The sequence below is a fragment of the Wyeomyia smithii genome, chromosome 3 (genome assembly GCF_029784165.1).
Source record: "Wyeomyia smithii strain HCP4-BCI-WySm-NY-G18 chromosome 3, ASM2978416v1, whole genome shotgun sequence".
NCBI lineage: Eukaryota > Metazoa > Arthropoda > Insecta > Diptera > Culicidae > Wyeomyia > Wyeomyia smithii.
This window is the reverse complement of record NC_073696.1, coordinates 120916600-120933509: the sequence shown is the minus strand read 5'-3', so window position 1 is coordinate 120933509 and position 16910 is coordinate 120916600. Positions and strand designations below refer to the sequence as shown.

General features: G+C 36.9%; 1 protein-coding gene across 1 annotated transcript; it reads left to right on the top strand.

Annotated features, from left to right (window-relative positions):
- Positions 1-453: 453 nt before the first annotated feature.
- LOC129728522 (uncharacterized) lies at positions 454-16745 on the top strand. Its single transcript, XM_055686966.1, has 2 exons — positions 454-638; positions 14648-16745. The coding sequence occupies exons 1-2, from the start codon at positions 454-456 to the stop codon at positions 16743-16745; spliced, it is 2283 nt and encodes a 760-aa protein (XP_055542941.1).
- The last annotated feature ends 165 nt before the right edge of the window (positions 16746-16910 follow it).

Below are 16910 nucleotides of genomic sequence, written 5' to 3'. Positions count from 1 at the left end.
AGTATCTGCTAGCAGGAGGAAACGAGCGCGATAGGGCTCGCATAGGCAGTATCGTAGTGATTGACGGAGTCGAGTTCGAGGTGGTTGACGAATTTGTTTGCGTCGGATCTTTGGTAACGTCAGACAATAACTGCAGCAAAGAAATCCGTAGACGTATTGTAGCTGGAAGTCGTGCCTACTACGGACTCCACAAGACGTTGAGGTCTGATAAACTCCGCCCCCGTACCAAGTGCACCATGTACAAGACGCTTGTAAGACCAGTAGTCCTCTACGGGCACGAGACATGGGCAATGCTCGAGGAGGACTTGCAAGCACTGGCCGTTTTCGAACGACGTGTGCTTAGGACTATCTTTGACGGAGTATGTGAGGATGGCGTATGGAGGCGAAGGATGAACCACGAGCTGGCGCAACTTTACGGTGAACCCAGTACGATGGGCGGGTCATGTTGTAAGAATGCCGGACAACAATTCCGCAAAAATGCTGTCCGTCTCGAATCCGGCCGGCAGAAGACGTAGAGGTGCACAACGAGCTAGGTGGTTAAACCAAGTGAAGCAAGATCTTGGAAGTGTGAAACTCTCAAGAAACTGGAGGCAAGCTTGTGACGCAGGTGGAATACTGAACGATGTTTTACCAGGAAGGTAAGTAAGTATGGTTCAAAAGTAATGTAAAGAAAAGTTATCCAGAAGTTGTTAAAACTCACTCATTTTTCTCAGAAATGGCTGAACCGATTTCCACAAAATTGGTGTCAAAGAAAGGTCTAGTTGCCCCATAGGTTGCTATTGAATTTCATTGTAATCGGACTATAATTTTTACCGTTATGCATAAACATGTGAAATGTCGTTATACAAAGAAACATATTCCAAAGACTGCTTGAATTCACTTACTTTTCTCAGAGATGGCTAAGCCGATTATCACGAGATCAATTGCATGTAAAAAGTTTAGTGGCCATATGGGATGCTTTTGAATTTAATTTTCATCGTGCTTTTATTTTGGGCACTGTGTGTTTTGCCCGGTGATGGCAGGATCGGTTTCGGCATTGTCAGTGTCAAAACCTAAATTAATCCACCTAGCGGTCAGACTCAGCCTTTCTCATTCAAACTTATTATATGTAAAAATAGATTTACATGAATGCTTAAATCCAATAAAAGTATATTCACTCTTTGGGTTCCAAAATATTGATGTTGTAATTGAAGTATAAAATATGAAATTTGACGTAATGTAAGTGCGTAAGAAATAGCGAAATGAAAGAAATGATTCTTAATTTCGAACAATTTAGTCACGCGTGCTACTGGGAACGTTCAAAAAGTACGATACCACATTTAAATCATGTTGAGGCCATATATATTGATCAAAGCAGGTATAGTGTTGAATAGTCTTTGAATTTCTTTTCTTTCCAAAACTTTTGAACAGCATATTGAAATGTTATGAAGTTTGTTGTTTTTTAAGTTTGAGAGATGACTCGTTTGTATGACACTAGTTATGTTTAAATAAGTCGTGTAATACTTGAGATAATACACTTTCGTTGTTTTAACAATTCAATTCATAACGATTGCTTAGGTTTGATTACAATCAAATGAAAAAGGAACGTATAGGGCAGCCAAACTTTGAAACCACGTGTTCGTAATTCATAATTCATCATACATAGTTCATAATTCATCAGGTAACCCTTAACTAGCTCGTTCATCTGATATCAATATTGTTCAAATCGGTTGTATAGTTTCTAAGATAATGAAATAAAATTCAATTGGGTGTAATGAGGCAGCTAAACCTTTCATTTGACACTAATTTTGTGGGAATCGGTTCAACCATCTCTGAGAAAAGTGAGTGAGTCCAAGTAGTCTTCGGAATATGTTTGTTTTCATAGCTGGATTTCACATTTTCAAACTTAACAGGCAAAGTAATAATCCGTTTGCAAAAAAATCAATAGTGTCTTATGAGGCAACAAGACCTGCCATATGACACTGATTTTATGAAAATCGGTCCAGCCATCTCTGAGAAACATAAGTGAGATTAAATAGTCTCCAGAACACGTTTCTTTCCATAACTTTTGAACCACATGTTCAATCTTCATAGAATTTGAAAGTTAAGGGTTTTTTAGATAGCCCGTAATTTGAAACAAATTTTGTTCAAATCGGTTGTGTTGTTTCTGAGATATTGATGTTTCGTGATTTTTACATTTTGATACATAACCTCTAAACTAGAAATCAGATTGGAATAAAATTCATTAGGGTCTGAAAGGGCAACTAAACCTTTCATTTACAATTAATTTCATTGAAATCGGTTCAGCCATCTCTGAGAAAATCGAGTGAGATTGGGAGAGCATTACACACACACATACACACACATATACAGAAAATGCTCAGCCCGTCGAACTGAGTCGAGTAATATACGACGTTCGGCCCTTTTGAGCACTTTTATACCTTTAGTTTTTGCAGTGATTGCAAAAAGTGTAATGATAGAAATGACTTTTTATTTCAACTTCAATTCTGAGCAAGGCCACAAACATTGAAATAGTACAATATCAAAGTTGAGACCCCTAATTTCATCGTAGCTATAGTTTTAAACAGTCTGCGGGTTACGTTTCTTTCTATAACTTTCAAACCACATATTTAAACATTATAAAATCCATTGTTTAAGGATTTAAAAGCCCATTAATTTGAATTCAACTATGTTCATAGCTTCTGAGATGTAAGAGCGATTTTCAAATTCTGACGCAGCGCCAAAACTAAAAGTTTGATTACAATGAAATTATATAGCAACCTATGCGGCAAATAGACCCTTCATTTGACATCAAGATAGGAAGAATCGGTCAGACCATTTCTGAGAAAAGTGAGTGCGAGAAAAAAGGTGCACATACACACGTACACACCCACACGCAAACATATACACCTATACATGCATACATGCAGAAAATGCTCGATTCGTCGAGTAGTATATGGCATTCATCCATTTGGATCACTTTTCTAGCTTTTAATTAGCCAGTGATCGTTAGGAGAAAGTCAATATGTTTACTTTCATTATGTGATATACATTTTTATAAACAACGGACAAAGTTACAATCCGATTACAATGAAATTCAATAGCAACCTATGGGGCAACTAGACTTTTCATTTGACACTAATTCTGTGAAAATCGCTTCAGCCATCTCTGAGGGAAATGAGTGAGTTTAAACAACCTCAGAAAAACTTTTCTTTACATAACTTTTGAACCATATGTTCAATCATAACGAAATTTAAAAATTAAGGGTTTCAAAGACAGCCCAATCATTTGAAACCAGTTTTATTGGAATTGGTTATGTGGTTTCTGAGATATTGATATTTCGTGATTTTTACATTTTAAAACATAACCTCCAAACTAAAAATCCGATTACAATGTAATTCAATAGTAACCTATGGCGCAACTAGACCTTTCATTCGCAATTAATTTTATGAAAATCGGTCCAGCCATCTCTGAGAAAAGTGAGTGAGAAAAAAAAGTTGCACATACACACACACACATACACACATACACAAATACATACATACATACAGAAAATGCTCAGTTCGTCGAAAGAAGTCGAGTGGTATATGACATTCGGCCATTGGGACCACTTTTATACCTTTGGTTTTTTCAGTGATTGCTATACCTTTCTAGGAGAAAGGCAAAAAAGGTCTAGTCGTCCCAAGATTCCAAAATATTTTTTTACAATCAAACTTTTACTTTAACCATTATGTATCAAATTGCAAAAATAACGGAAGTCCCTTATCTCATACATAACATAACTTATTTGAACAAAATAGGTGTCATACGAACGGGTTGTCTCTAACAAGTAATTTATTTTATATTAACTTATTAGGAAATATGTGAAAAATAAGTTAGTTATTTATGTGAAAAACTGTTCAAAACCAGCTGCTCAGATAAAAATATGTGGCCTCAGCACCACTTTTATTAAAATTGATTGTTCTCGGCGTTGCTAGGAATTAAATTATTCAAAATTAGAAATCTTTTTGCCTTTCTCCTAGAAAGGTATAGCAATCACTGGAAAACCCAAAGGTATAAAAGTGGTCCCAATGGCCGAATGTCATATACCACTCGACTTCTTTCGACGAACTGAGCATTTTCTGTATGTATGTATGTAAGTGTGTGTGTGTGTGTGTGTGTGTGTGTGTGTGTATGTGTGTGTGTGTATGTATGTGCAACTTTTTTTTCTCACTCACTTTTCTTAGAGATGGCTGGACCGATTTTCATAAAATTAATTGCAAATGAAAGGTCTAGTTGCGCCATAGGTTGCTATTGAATTTCATTGTAATCGGATTTTTAGTTTAGAGGTTATGTATCAAAATGTAAAAATCACGAAACATCAATATCTCAGAAACCACATAACCGATTTTAATAAAATTGGTTTCAAATGATCGGGCTGTCTCCAGAACCCTTAACTTTTAAATTTCGTAATGATTGAACATATGGTTCAAAAGTTATGTAAAGAAAAGTTATCCTGAGGTTGTTTAAACTCACTCATTTTTCTCAGAGATGGCTGAACCGATTTTCACAAAATTAGTGTCAAATGAAAGGTCTAGTTGCCCCATAGGTTGCTATTGAATTTCATTGCAATCGGATTGTAACTTTGTCCGTTGCTCATGAAAATGTGAAATCACATAATGAAAGTTAACATATTGACTTCCTCCTAACGATCACTGGCTAATTAAAAGGTAGAAAAGTGATCCAAATGGCCGAATGTCATATACTACTCGACTCAGTTAGACGAATCGAGTATTTTCTGCATATAAGCATGTATAGGTGTATATGTTTGTGTGTGGGTGTGTACGTGTGTATGTGCACCTTTTTTCGCACTCACTATTCTCAGAGATGGTCTGAACGAACAGATTTCAATGAAATTAATTGCAAATGAAAGGTCTAGTTGCCCTAGTTTAGAGGTTATGTATCAAAGTGTAAAAATCACGAAACATCAATATCTCAGAAACCACACATCTGATTTGATTAAAATTAGTTCCAAATGAACGGGCTACCATAAAAACCCTTAACTTTTGAATTTTATGAAGATTGAACATGTGGTTCAGGAGTTATGGAAAGAAACGTGTTCTGGAGACTATTTAATCTCACTCATGTTTCTCAGAGATGGCTGGCCCGATTTTTATAAAATTAGTGTCATATGAAAGGTCTTGTTGCCCCATAAGACCCTAATGATTTTTTTTCAAACGGATTATTACTTTGCCTGTTATGTTTAAAAATGTGAAATCCAGCTATGAAAAGAAACATATTCCAAGACAACTTACTTGGACTCACTCATATTTCTCAGAGATGGTTGACCCGATTCCCACAGGATTAGGATCAAATGAAAGGTCTACCTACCTCATAACTCCCTATTGAATTTTGCAGTAATCGGACTGTAACTTCGTCTGTAATGTATCGAAATGTGAAAATCACGAAACTTCATTATCTTAGAAACTACACAACCGATTTGAGCAATATTGATATCAGATGAACGGGCTAGTTAAGGGTTAACTGTTGAATTATGATTGAACACGTGGTTTCAAAGTTTGGCTGCCCCATACGTTACCTTTTCATTTGATTGTAATCAAGCTTAAGCAAGCGTTATGTTTTAATTTGTAAAACAACGAAAGTCTATTATCTCAAGTACTACACGACTTATTTGAACATAACTAGTGTCATACAAATGAGTCATCTTTAAAACGTACAAATAACAAACTTCATAACAATTTGATATGCTGTTTAAAAGTTTAAGAAAGAACAGAAATTCAAAGACTATTCAATACTTTACCTGCTTCGATCAATATATATGGCCTCAACATGATTCAAATGTGGTATCTATCTGAACGTTCCCGGCATCGCTCGTGATTAAATTGTTCGAAATTAAGAGTCATTGCTTTTATTTCGCTATTCCTTAAGTACTAACATTACGTCAAATTTTATATTCTATACTTTAATTACAACATCAATATTTTAGAACCCAAAGAGTGGATAAACATTTATTGGATTTAAGCATTCATGTAAATCTATTTTTACAAATAATAAGTTTGAATGAGAAAGGCTGAGTCTGACCGCTAGGTGGATTAATTTAGGTTTTTTTTTTCATTTTACTACCTCTGTAGCACAACTCATTTCAAGAATATTACGTCAACATTGTACTTTGATCATTTTGAAATTCATTTACTTGAAATACAGCATCAATATTCTTGGAACGCAAAGTGCGGTAATTTTTCATTGAATCGTATTTGGCAATTCTATGATGTATTCAAAAGACGGAAGGCACAATTTCGGATTTTAAAATGAAACCTGAGGTTGATTCCTAGCCTCTACCTGAAAAACAAACACTATCATAAAAAAAATCTCCTACTATATTCGAAACGTACTTATTCCAATGTATTTTGTATGTGTGTGTATCTGTACATGTTTGTATGTGGAATGTATGTTGCGTGTAAATGCATAGTTCAAAATGTTTGGTATAATTGTGCTGTTGGATACCAAATTTTGTTATTTAGGGTAAACTATGAATCCAGAAAAAATTATCAAAACGTAATTAATTTTTCGAAAATTTGAATTTATTTTTTGGCAAATTTGTTTCAACAAATATTAAAATGCGAATGAGAAAGGCTAGGTCTCATTGCTAGGTAGATTATTTCGTGTTTTTGTTTTCTAACAACACTGCTGAATTAAAGCAAAGTTTATTTGAACGATTTTGGCAAATTTTTATTTTCCTTCTGCCTTGCTAACGCTGTAGGATAGAGAAAACTTATTTACAGAACTACAACTTTTACAGGAAAACTCTTATGTACAGGGGTTTTTACAAAAATCAGTTTATTGGTTTAAATCCTTGAGATCAAATTTAACTATTGCTAGCATTGGGCGATACGACGGATAGTATCGATACTTCAGTATCGATACCCGAAGAGCCAAAAGTATCGAGATACTCAAAATATCGGTCAAAAAGTATCGATACCAGAAGTATCGATACTATAGCTGAGATCATTTTTTGAATTTTTGATAAATACATTTACTCAGGGTGGCCACTCTACCGGAAAAACGGGAAAAGCGGGAAAAAGCCGGGAATTTTAAATCACCGGGAAAAAAATACGGGAAAACCGGGAAATTAGGCTTCACGCCGGGAAAATCATCCTCCTTCATGTCTGCCGCTTTATTTGTTCAACAGTTTCTGAGGAAATGTCAACATGAGACCCTGTTTTTTTATGTTTACCTAACTGGCATGATTCTGCCGGATAGGGGAAAAGCTGGTTGTTGGTTTCAGTTAAAGTCGACAGCGGCTTCGCAGCAAGATCTGCGTCAAATAAAATTAGGCTTGATCAGGTGGATAAATTTACTGTTCCGTAACATTTCATTCTGTGTTGGACCTTTTGACTACTTGATTTTGTTGGGGAAAGACGCCACCTTGAAGAGCTATTTGTTAATGATTTCTCAGATTTTTTCTATATCAAAAACAAACAGTAGCTAAATAATTTTTTTTTCAAATTGTTTATTCAGAGTGTCAGTTGAATTTATTTTACGGACCATGAGAAAATTTCTTATACATTACATTGACCCCAGCTCGAAAATTTTAAAGTCCCAGGATCGAAGTTTTTCGAAAAAAAAAAATTGTTTTGAACTAACAGATCTCAACGTTTTATGCATTTTACAAAATGCATCTTGACAGTTTCATGTGCATTTTTTTCATTGGTCACTCTGAGGCTCTTCTTCCCAAAGTCCGCTTGAAGTTTTGCCTGAGGACATTTTTCTAGAAGACAAAAACTCTATGCCCCAACTCTTGAATTTATCCCACGCATTTCATTGGCATCCTGATACATCGCTGTGCAGCTGGTACGGGATCATCGCTAAGCTCCTGATAGCGAATATGGGACCATAGCTAAGTCCTTGTTGGGCTAGATGAACTTAAAAGTTGAAATGATAATCATACATCTCTAGTTCAACAGTAATTTGCCTATGATCCGATGGGCGGATGGAATCTTTTGCCTGACGGAAACATGGTTCCCTTGAATTAACTGGTTAACCAGCAAATTGATTTATGCTTTGCTGAATGAACAGCAAATTGTCATAGCTGACAACCAGCAAGTTGTATTTTGTTTTACCGAAAATGCAGCAAACGACCTGTCACTTTTATGCAATTGAGCATTACTGAATAATTAGCAAATTTCATTTTGCTGAACAGACTGCTGGAAGCACAGCACACAAAAAATCAGCAAAATGTTGGTGGTTTCCAGCAATGAAAATTTGATGTGCCGACTTTTTGTTGTTTTTCTGGTATCTATCCGCATTCTCTAGAGCAGCATGAATCAAATGACTTCACAAACAAATACATACAGGTAATGCAGAAATTCTGAGCTTTGGCAAACAAATGAACAGGCCCAATGGGCTGTGAAGCTCCCGTCTTATTTGTATAAATTATTGACACACTTCCATATTAATTGATGAGGAAGTTGATGACATAAAAAAGTTAGATATGTCAGCGAAAATAAGATAGTGAAGTCTACCGCTGAATTTTTCTAACTAATAAATATTGCAATTTTTTTTTCACTTGTACTCTAACTTGTGTCGACGGAAAGCATGAGTCAGGGGGCTCTTGTGGCTGTGAAACTCCATACATTTTCCATCTACCACTCATTGATTCTGGTACCAGCGTTTCTGGTACCCACTTTTTGGTTGGTTTGCCCTAAAACAAGTGAAATAGAGTAAACGTCCCAGTTTGTCGGTAGATTTATTCTCGAGTAAATGTCGTTTTAAATGAAAAAAAAAACAAGAGCTCAACATTTGTTTTCAGGACAATGTGCACTTTCATTGAATAAGATAAATTTTGTGAGCATTTGAAATGAAATATTACCGCCGTGATGAATTTATGATTGGTAGGCAAAATGTTGACGTTTATAGGCCCCTGGCATGAGTTAGTTTCCGCTTGCAAATATTCGATCTGAACAGTGTAACCAGAAAACATATATTTGTTTTTAAAACACAGTCAAATTTCGCTCGTTGGGCTATGTTTAGTTGGGCTACGTTTTAGTTGGGCTCCCGCTCGTTGGGTTATAGCCCAACTAAATCGAAGCCAAACATCATTTCTGATAACGTTGAATTTCGTTTGAGGGGTTTGTGGATGCATTTTAACGCAGAAAGTAGAATTAATTGAAATAAAAACAAATGAAGCTGAGTATAAATGTAAACAAACAATATTTTAATCAATTGTCAGAGAAACAATATAAGTTTTGTGCCTTAATAATGCAACGTAGAGCTATGCCTATTTTTGAAAGTATTTGAGAACACGTTATTATTGAGCACTCCTTTTTGGCTTTAAATGTGTGGCTTAAGTAAAACAAATTTCGAATTGGGCCCTATGCTGCGTTTGGCTCAGATTTTGACAGTTCGTTTGGCTCACAACATTCTCTCTATTTATTTCTCCATCTAAAGCCTGTAGTACACTCTTTGTCTAATGGTCAAATTTTTGACTTTCTGACATAATGGTCAAATTTATTTGACATCATGGTTGTTGTTTGCCCGTGTTTGCCTCATGTTAAAATTGGAGAGTGACAAATAATTATCTTCGACCAAATTTTTATCTGTCAAAAAGTGCCAAATATTTGACGCTTGGTCAAAGAGTGTAATACAGGCTTACGTTTTGCTAGTGCAAATAGACTTGTGCGATACTTATACTGACAGTGGCAGCTTTTCAGTGGTTCCAGCTCGTATCAACTAGCTGGCATCTCCATCCGATTTGCTTTGCTTTATCGCAGCCAACATCGCAGCGGCTCTACGATGTGTGGGCTCCACTGACGCTGACAGTGATCTCGTGTACACATTGAGATGTTAGCCCTTGTAACATGTCAGCTAGCTGGTCCGTATGCGTAAAAGAATATCGATACAAATATCGCGGTTTTCAGTATCGATACGGTCGAGTATCGGACGCTTGTGTATCGATCCAAAAAATCGAAATATCATCTCAAAAGTATCGATATTTCCAATACCGATACAATATCGCCCATTGCTAACTATTGCGCTACACCCCCACGCCCAACTGGTGGTTCATGATCTTTCAGTGTAGTCAAACCTTACGTACGCCACTGAGACAAGTTGAAGCCAATAATCATAAAAATACGTCTCTTGTACAAAAACCCTAGTAAATAAGTTTACATGATGATTAGTAAACAGGTTAACGGATGTAAAGATTTAAAGTTTACAAAAGATAAAAGTTACCGCCTCCTTGCCGACGCTCATGAAGCATAGCATTATTATTATTGTAGAAACATACCCGATACTAAAAAACTCTTATAGTATATAAATTTCCATGACAAATTGTTAAACATGCTATAAATTCCCTCCCTCCTTAAGTACACCGCAAAATCAATATCACAAAAATACACCTCGTATTTGAGTGACTCCCAGCTGGTCTCGAGGTACGATGCTGACCTAACAAGCCAGTTGTCGTAGGTTCGAGTCTCGGCTCGGGAGAGACTGTTAGTGTTAGTAGGATCGTAGCGCTGCACAGTGTTTTATTTTGCCGTTTTCGTGCGATTAATTAAATAGCGTTTCAAATATTGATTATAGTCATAATGTATGTTCGGAGAAGTTTCAAGATATTCAAAAATACATCTTTAGATGAAGGAAGACGAGTGATCAATCCACCTAAAAGCGAGATAGAAAATTTACTTTTTTATCAGATTGTGATAGACGCATGGTGTCTTCAACAAAATTTTAGGTGATCTCAAAACAATAAACTTTGCCGAAGACACCATGTTTCTATCTCTTATATATTACGAGCAACATAAAGTTTTCTATGAAGAAGTACTGAAAATCACAAATTTCGTTATAACTTTTTTCTCAGATTTTTCCAAATTTCCAAACCTCCTACAAAGTTATCGGTCATCCAAATACGCATGTTTATGCAGAACATTGTTATTTTTTATCTCCTAAAATAAAAAAGTTATTTGACATATTTCGATATTTTTGGGGATACTTTCACCTCAACCATCTCAAAATTACGCAATTTTACGCACGTGGCAGTTTCATACGATGAAATAACTATCTTCAGACTTTCAATTAAAGGTAGGGTGATTGATCGTGGTTCGCACCTGTTTCATCGTTTTTCATGGCACCCTAGGAATGAATGCAAGATTTTCTAAAATTGCAATACTTTTCAACTAAAATTTATATTGAATAGAAAGAGCAACTATAGACGAATAAATTTGTTGATTTTAAAAACACTTGATGTCTAGTGTATATTAATGGTATAAGTTTTAATGCAAGCGAAATTTTGATCCTGGTTCGCGTCATTTATGATCTTGGTTCGTCCTAATAAAAAAAGAAGTGCAGCATTGGAAATTGAAGAACTACACGTAATATCAGCGCTTTTTTGTGTCAAATGCAGTTATATTTTCTGTATATCTACCTAGCAGTGTGAAATAAACTTGCATATAATTAGTATATGTATTTCGACAATATAAATTTAGATTTTTTTTAACAGAAATTTACTCTAGGGGTTTCACACTTTTTTCTGTGCGGACTTCTCCATTGCGCCCAGAAATCGTTGATCTATCGTGAGATACGCCCGGATGTCTGCTTTATCCGCACTTCTATTATCAGCAATACCGCTATTGAGAAGTTGCATTCTCATCATTATTTTATTGATGCTGGTGTGTAAAGCCTGTATCAGACTAACCGTTGTAGCGGTTGACCGCTACCGTTCCGTTCTTTTTCGACCAATCAGAGCACAGCGGTCGACCGTCGCTTGTTGTTGTTGTTGCAAAAAAAAATTTTTTTTCTATTTCTGCCGCCGACCGTTCCCAACGGTTGCCGGCTGCTGTCATTGACATGGCGAAGGCAAACGAATCTCTTCACACCTACACAAGATCACATACAGAGACTTGACAAATGAAAATGTGTGCTTCTCTTTTTGGCACACACGACAGCCAGTCAAAACATTGATAGCACCGGCAACGCTGGTTGGCGATGTCAATTTTCGACCAACGCACACTGGCAAAAATGAATCCAAATTTCCACTAATTAAAAGCCGCTGGGCTGGATACCTTCAATATAGCATTTCTTATGTAAAATTGGTCAATAAATCGATAGAAAAAAAAAATAAAACCGATAGAAAAAATTTAAAAATAAAACAGTTTTGAATTTCGAAGGTGGCGCTAAACAATCTTGAGCTAAACATGCATGCATGCTTTGATAAGGTTACAAAAAATGGAGAAAATGTTAGAAATATATTAACTTAAAATTGAGTTTTTTCCTCATTAAGTTATATATTTAGTATTGTAAGCGTGGATGCAAATAGTAGCTTTTTTTCAAATTCAATTTATTCTTCTTCCCAGATTTCAAAAGAGGCGAGCAAAGATTTCGCGTCTTCCGGAAAAGTTTTAATGTCCGCTTCTCGCCATCCACGTGCTTCTGTGATAACAGGATCTGATGAAACGAGCAACCAATGCATAAGATCCTCGTTAGCGCTTTTGCGGGATATCTTCCTAGTATAATATTCTCGATAGCTGAAGATAAAAAAATATACATTTACAGAGAAATGGAAATCAAACTGAAATATTCACCGCTTCCATTCTTTGTTTTTAGCCTCCTGAGCCTGTTCAGAAAAATGCCCTATGGGGACCAAAAAGTGCTTCATTACTGCCGAACTATGATTGATCTACAGAAATTACTGGTAACTCTCGGCGAAGTACTAAGTGCTTGAATTATTGACAAAGGTTTACCTGTAACTGTAGCTAATGACTCCGCCATTTTTCAATGCTTACAAATGTATCCGAGAGTATTTCTTGACTTCTGTTCAGCTAACGATAACTGTAACCTCTCAGCACAGAGAGTACGATTGAATTTTTTTGCAGTATAAAGCATGCAACAGCCTACTATTCTGCAATTACTATTTAGTTTGCCCAGATATTTTTAAAGACTACTGCGCTGAGTATTTTTAAAACTACATACTACTATAAATCAATCGAAAAAGCTGCTTACATACTCTTACATACCAAAGTGTGTACCTTTAATTAAAAGTCTGAAGATAGTTATTTCATCGTATGAATCTGCCACGTGCGTAAAATAGCGTAATTTTGAAATGGTTGAGATCCCTAAAAATATCGAAATATGTCAAATAACTTTTTTATTTTAGAAGATAAAAAATAACAATGTTCTGCATAAACATGCGTATTTGGATGACTAATAACTTTGTAGAAGATTTGGAAATTCGGAAAAATCTGAGAAAGAAGTTATAACGAAAATTGTTATTTTCAGTACTTCTGCATAGAAAACATTATGTTGCTCGTAATATATAAGAGATAGAAACATGATGTCTTCGGCAAAGTTTATTGTTTTGAGATCACCTAAAATTTTGTCGAAGACACCATGCGTCTATCTCAATCTGATAAAAAAAGTAAATTTTCTATCACACTTTTAGGTGGATTGATAACTCATCTTCCTTCACTTAAAGATGTAATTTTGAATATCTTGAAACTTCTCCGAACACACATTATGGCTATAATCAACATTCGAAACGCTATTTAATTAATCGCACGAAAACGGCCAAATAGAACACTGTGCGCTGGCCCCGCAATTGTCCTGTACACTTAACAGTTGGATGCGAAGTCTGTGTATAGTAAACAGAAGGTTTAGTTCCGAATCGGAATGTAGCACCAAGGCTTTGAATTTATTTGAGTAACTCCCATTGTTGAAAAGAAAAAGGGCTATCTTTTGAGTGTGCGAAAAAATCCAATAAATGTGTTTCATCGACGAGCGCTAAAAGCTATAATTTTCAATTATTCTTTCGTTTTCTAATTATTCTACTTTCTTTTCTATCTTTTTCTATCACCTATTCCCGGTATTATTTCCTTTCAACAGATAACTGTAAGTTCGATTTATAATTTAATTGACTTCGCCCATCCCCCCTGATCCCGATAACACCACTAAGATCAGAAAATTATTAAATGACCTAATAGCGTCGCAGAAAAACACCAATAATCTCTATACCTATATAAATTTGTTAGCTCTATACCTATGCTAATTCGTTATTTGTTATCGGAGAAGAAGTTTTTGAGTTTATTGAGTACAGAATTTCAAATACAACTAGTTTTTCTGGCCATTTCTGTATTTTAAAAGCTTTTTTGTTTTTTTTGTATTTTAAAAGCTTTTTTTTCTACGCTCCAACAAGGTCGTTTTTGTTTTGATAATATGAAACATACTATTTTTAGGTTTAGATAGGATATGTTGCGTAACCCGCAAGAATTACTGTATCAGCCTCAAATGTGTTACGTCATGATCAACATCGCATCAGAAATTTCGCGAACATTCGATCACGAGAACATTCGAGCGTCACCACGGAAACAAAACACTGAAGTAAACAAATGAGTGAAAAAGGGAGAAGCGAAAACAATGGAAACGATTTGATGTAAACAACATCCTTTTGTTTGGAGTTCTAGAAGATTCGCAAAAAGGACCATCCGTGCTATAAAAGGGACCCGATCGACGCCAATTAATTCAGTATTTTTCAAAAGTGTTACAAGCGACAAGAACTGCGAAAGCATAAGTAAAGTGTTATTAGAAGCTAGTGAAAGTTGAGTAGTTGTGATTACAGTGCAATAAAGTTAACAGTGTTAAAATTAGTTCCTGTTTAACTTTCCGAATCCGAAATAAGAACGACCAACCGAGTTCCTTCACCGTACAACCGCTACGATTCCCGACACCCAAAGGTCTTCCGATCCCAACGAACACCCGTTCAGCCGAGGAAATCCGACGAATCTGACATCTTCAGGGGATTTCCAGATGATGAGGTTCAGCATACCGTGAAAATGAATCAACCCGCAGCTGCTGATAAGCAAACTACGAAGCAACTTTCACTTTCCCGACAACGTGATCAAGTTATGTCGAAACTGGTTCGCATCTACAACGCCGTTAAGGACATCGAGCTTGGCTTGCCGCTACTCAAGTTTGAAGCCAAGAAGTTGGAAGCCGTGTACGCAGAGTTTTCTGGTTTTCATAGCCAAATCATTGCTATAATACCAGAAGAACAAATCGCAGCGCAGGAAGCAGCATATGTACGATTCGAAAAACTCTACGATTGGACATCCGCTCAAGTCGAGTCACTCATCATCAAGCAAGAAAATACCAAGCCGTCGCAAGTCATTCTGCAGCAGCAACCGTTGAAGGCTCCGATTCCTGTCTTTGATGGTGATTACACAAATTGGCCCAAATTCAAAGCCATTTTTATGGATGTGATGGCACAATCCCGCGATTCCGACGCTGTAAAGCTGTACCACCTAGACAAAGCATTGACAGGAGCGGCTGCAGGAATATTAGATGCGAAGGTTATCAACGAGGGAAACTACGAGCTAGCATGGAAGATTCTCACCGAAAGGTTTGAAAACACGAGAGTGATTGTAGAGACGCACATCCAAGGATTACTGTCATTTAAAAGGATGACGTCCGAATCCAGCAAGGAACTACGGAATCTTCTTGATGTATGCACCAAGAATGTGCAAAGCTTGGAGTATCTTTGCCAGCAATTAATTGGTGTATCCGAACTGATCGTAGTATACCTACTAACAGCAGCGTTCGACAAATCAACCCGTAAGCATTGGGAGCAGTCATTTAAGCCTGGTGAGTTGCCAACATACAAGGAGACAGTGGAATTTATGAAATCGCATTGTCAAGTGTTGGAGCGATGCGAAACTGCCAATCAAATTCCGACCACGAAAGTGACTTCCGCGCTAAAGCAGTCATCACCAACTTCAAAGTTTATCGTTAATCGAGCTCATGCTGCGACTTCAAGCGAGACCTCGCCGTCAGAAAAATGTGACTTTTGCAGTGGTACACATCTTAACTACCAATGCAATAAGTTTGGCACCATTTCGAGTAAAGAAAAGATGGAAAAGATACGCGCCGCAGGGATTTGCTTCAACTGTCTGCGGAAAGGACATCAATCCAGAAACTGCCCATCATTGAAAAGTTGTCGTAAGTGCCAGAAGCGACACCACACGCAGTTGCATGAAGACAGCGTAGCTTCTAAGCATGAGATTTCACCCTCGCCCATCACTGCTTCTGTTCCGAAGGAAGAGCCTCCTCAGCTAGCTACATCAGTTCCGATGCCAACCAAATCCAGTGAACCTCCAGTGCTCACAGCCTATACGGGTAGCCGTAACCGAGTTTCTCAAATGGTACTACTCCAAACCGCACTAGTAAATGTAATTGATAAGGAACAACAACTGCATCCATGCCGCATTCTCCTAGACTCAGGATTTCAAGTTAATTTCATCACAGAAAGAATGGCTAACATTCTCAACATCGAACGCCAACCCATCAACGTACCAATAGCAGGAATAAACAACCTACGAATGACAGCTCGTGAGAAGGTGATAATTGAGTTTCAATCCCGCTGCAGTGATTTCCGCGCCAAGTTAGAATGTTTGAATACAACCAAGATGACTGGTGTCATCTCTTCAAAAAACATCGACGTCGCGAACTTAAACATTCCGAAAGGAGTTCAGTTAGCTGATCCTACGTTCTTTCGACCTAGTAACATAGATATGCTAATCGGAGCAGCAATGTTCTTCGACCTCATCAAAGCAGACTACATAACGATTGGAGCCAATTTACCAGTGCTACGAGACTCACATTTGGGATGGCTGGTTGCTGGCACAATTCAGTCAGACACCACTGCCGATGATTGCCAGTATTCGCAAGTGGCATCGATTCAGACCTTGAATGATCCGATGCAGAAGTTTTGGCAATTTTAAGAGGTCCCAACTACAACTTTCTACTCAGTTGAAGAACAACAATGTGAGGATCATTCCACAGCCACGCACTTTCGTGACGAAAGCGGACGGTTTGTAGTTAGACTTCCATTCAAGGATAATGTTTCCGGTCTAGACAACTGCAGAACGCTAGCATTGAAACGTTTC

Excerpts from the sequence above, each read along its gene's own strand:
- LOC129728522 (XM_055686966.1), top strand. The coding sequence starts at position 454 with ATGCCGGACAACAATTCCGCAAAAATGCTGTCCGTCTCGAATCCGGCC. Across the intron at positions 639-14,647 it reads AACGATGTTTTACCAGGAAG|AACGACCAACCGAGTTCCTT; the intron begins GTAAGTAAGTAT and ends ATCCGAAATAAG.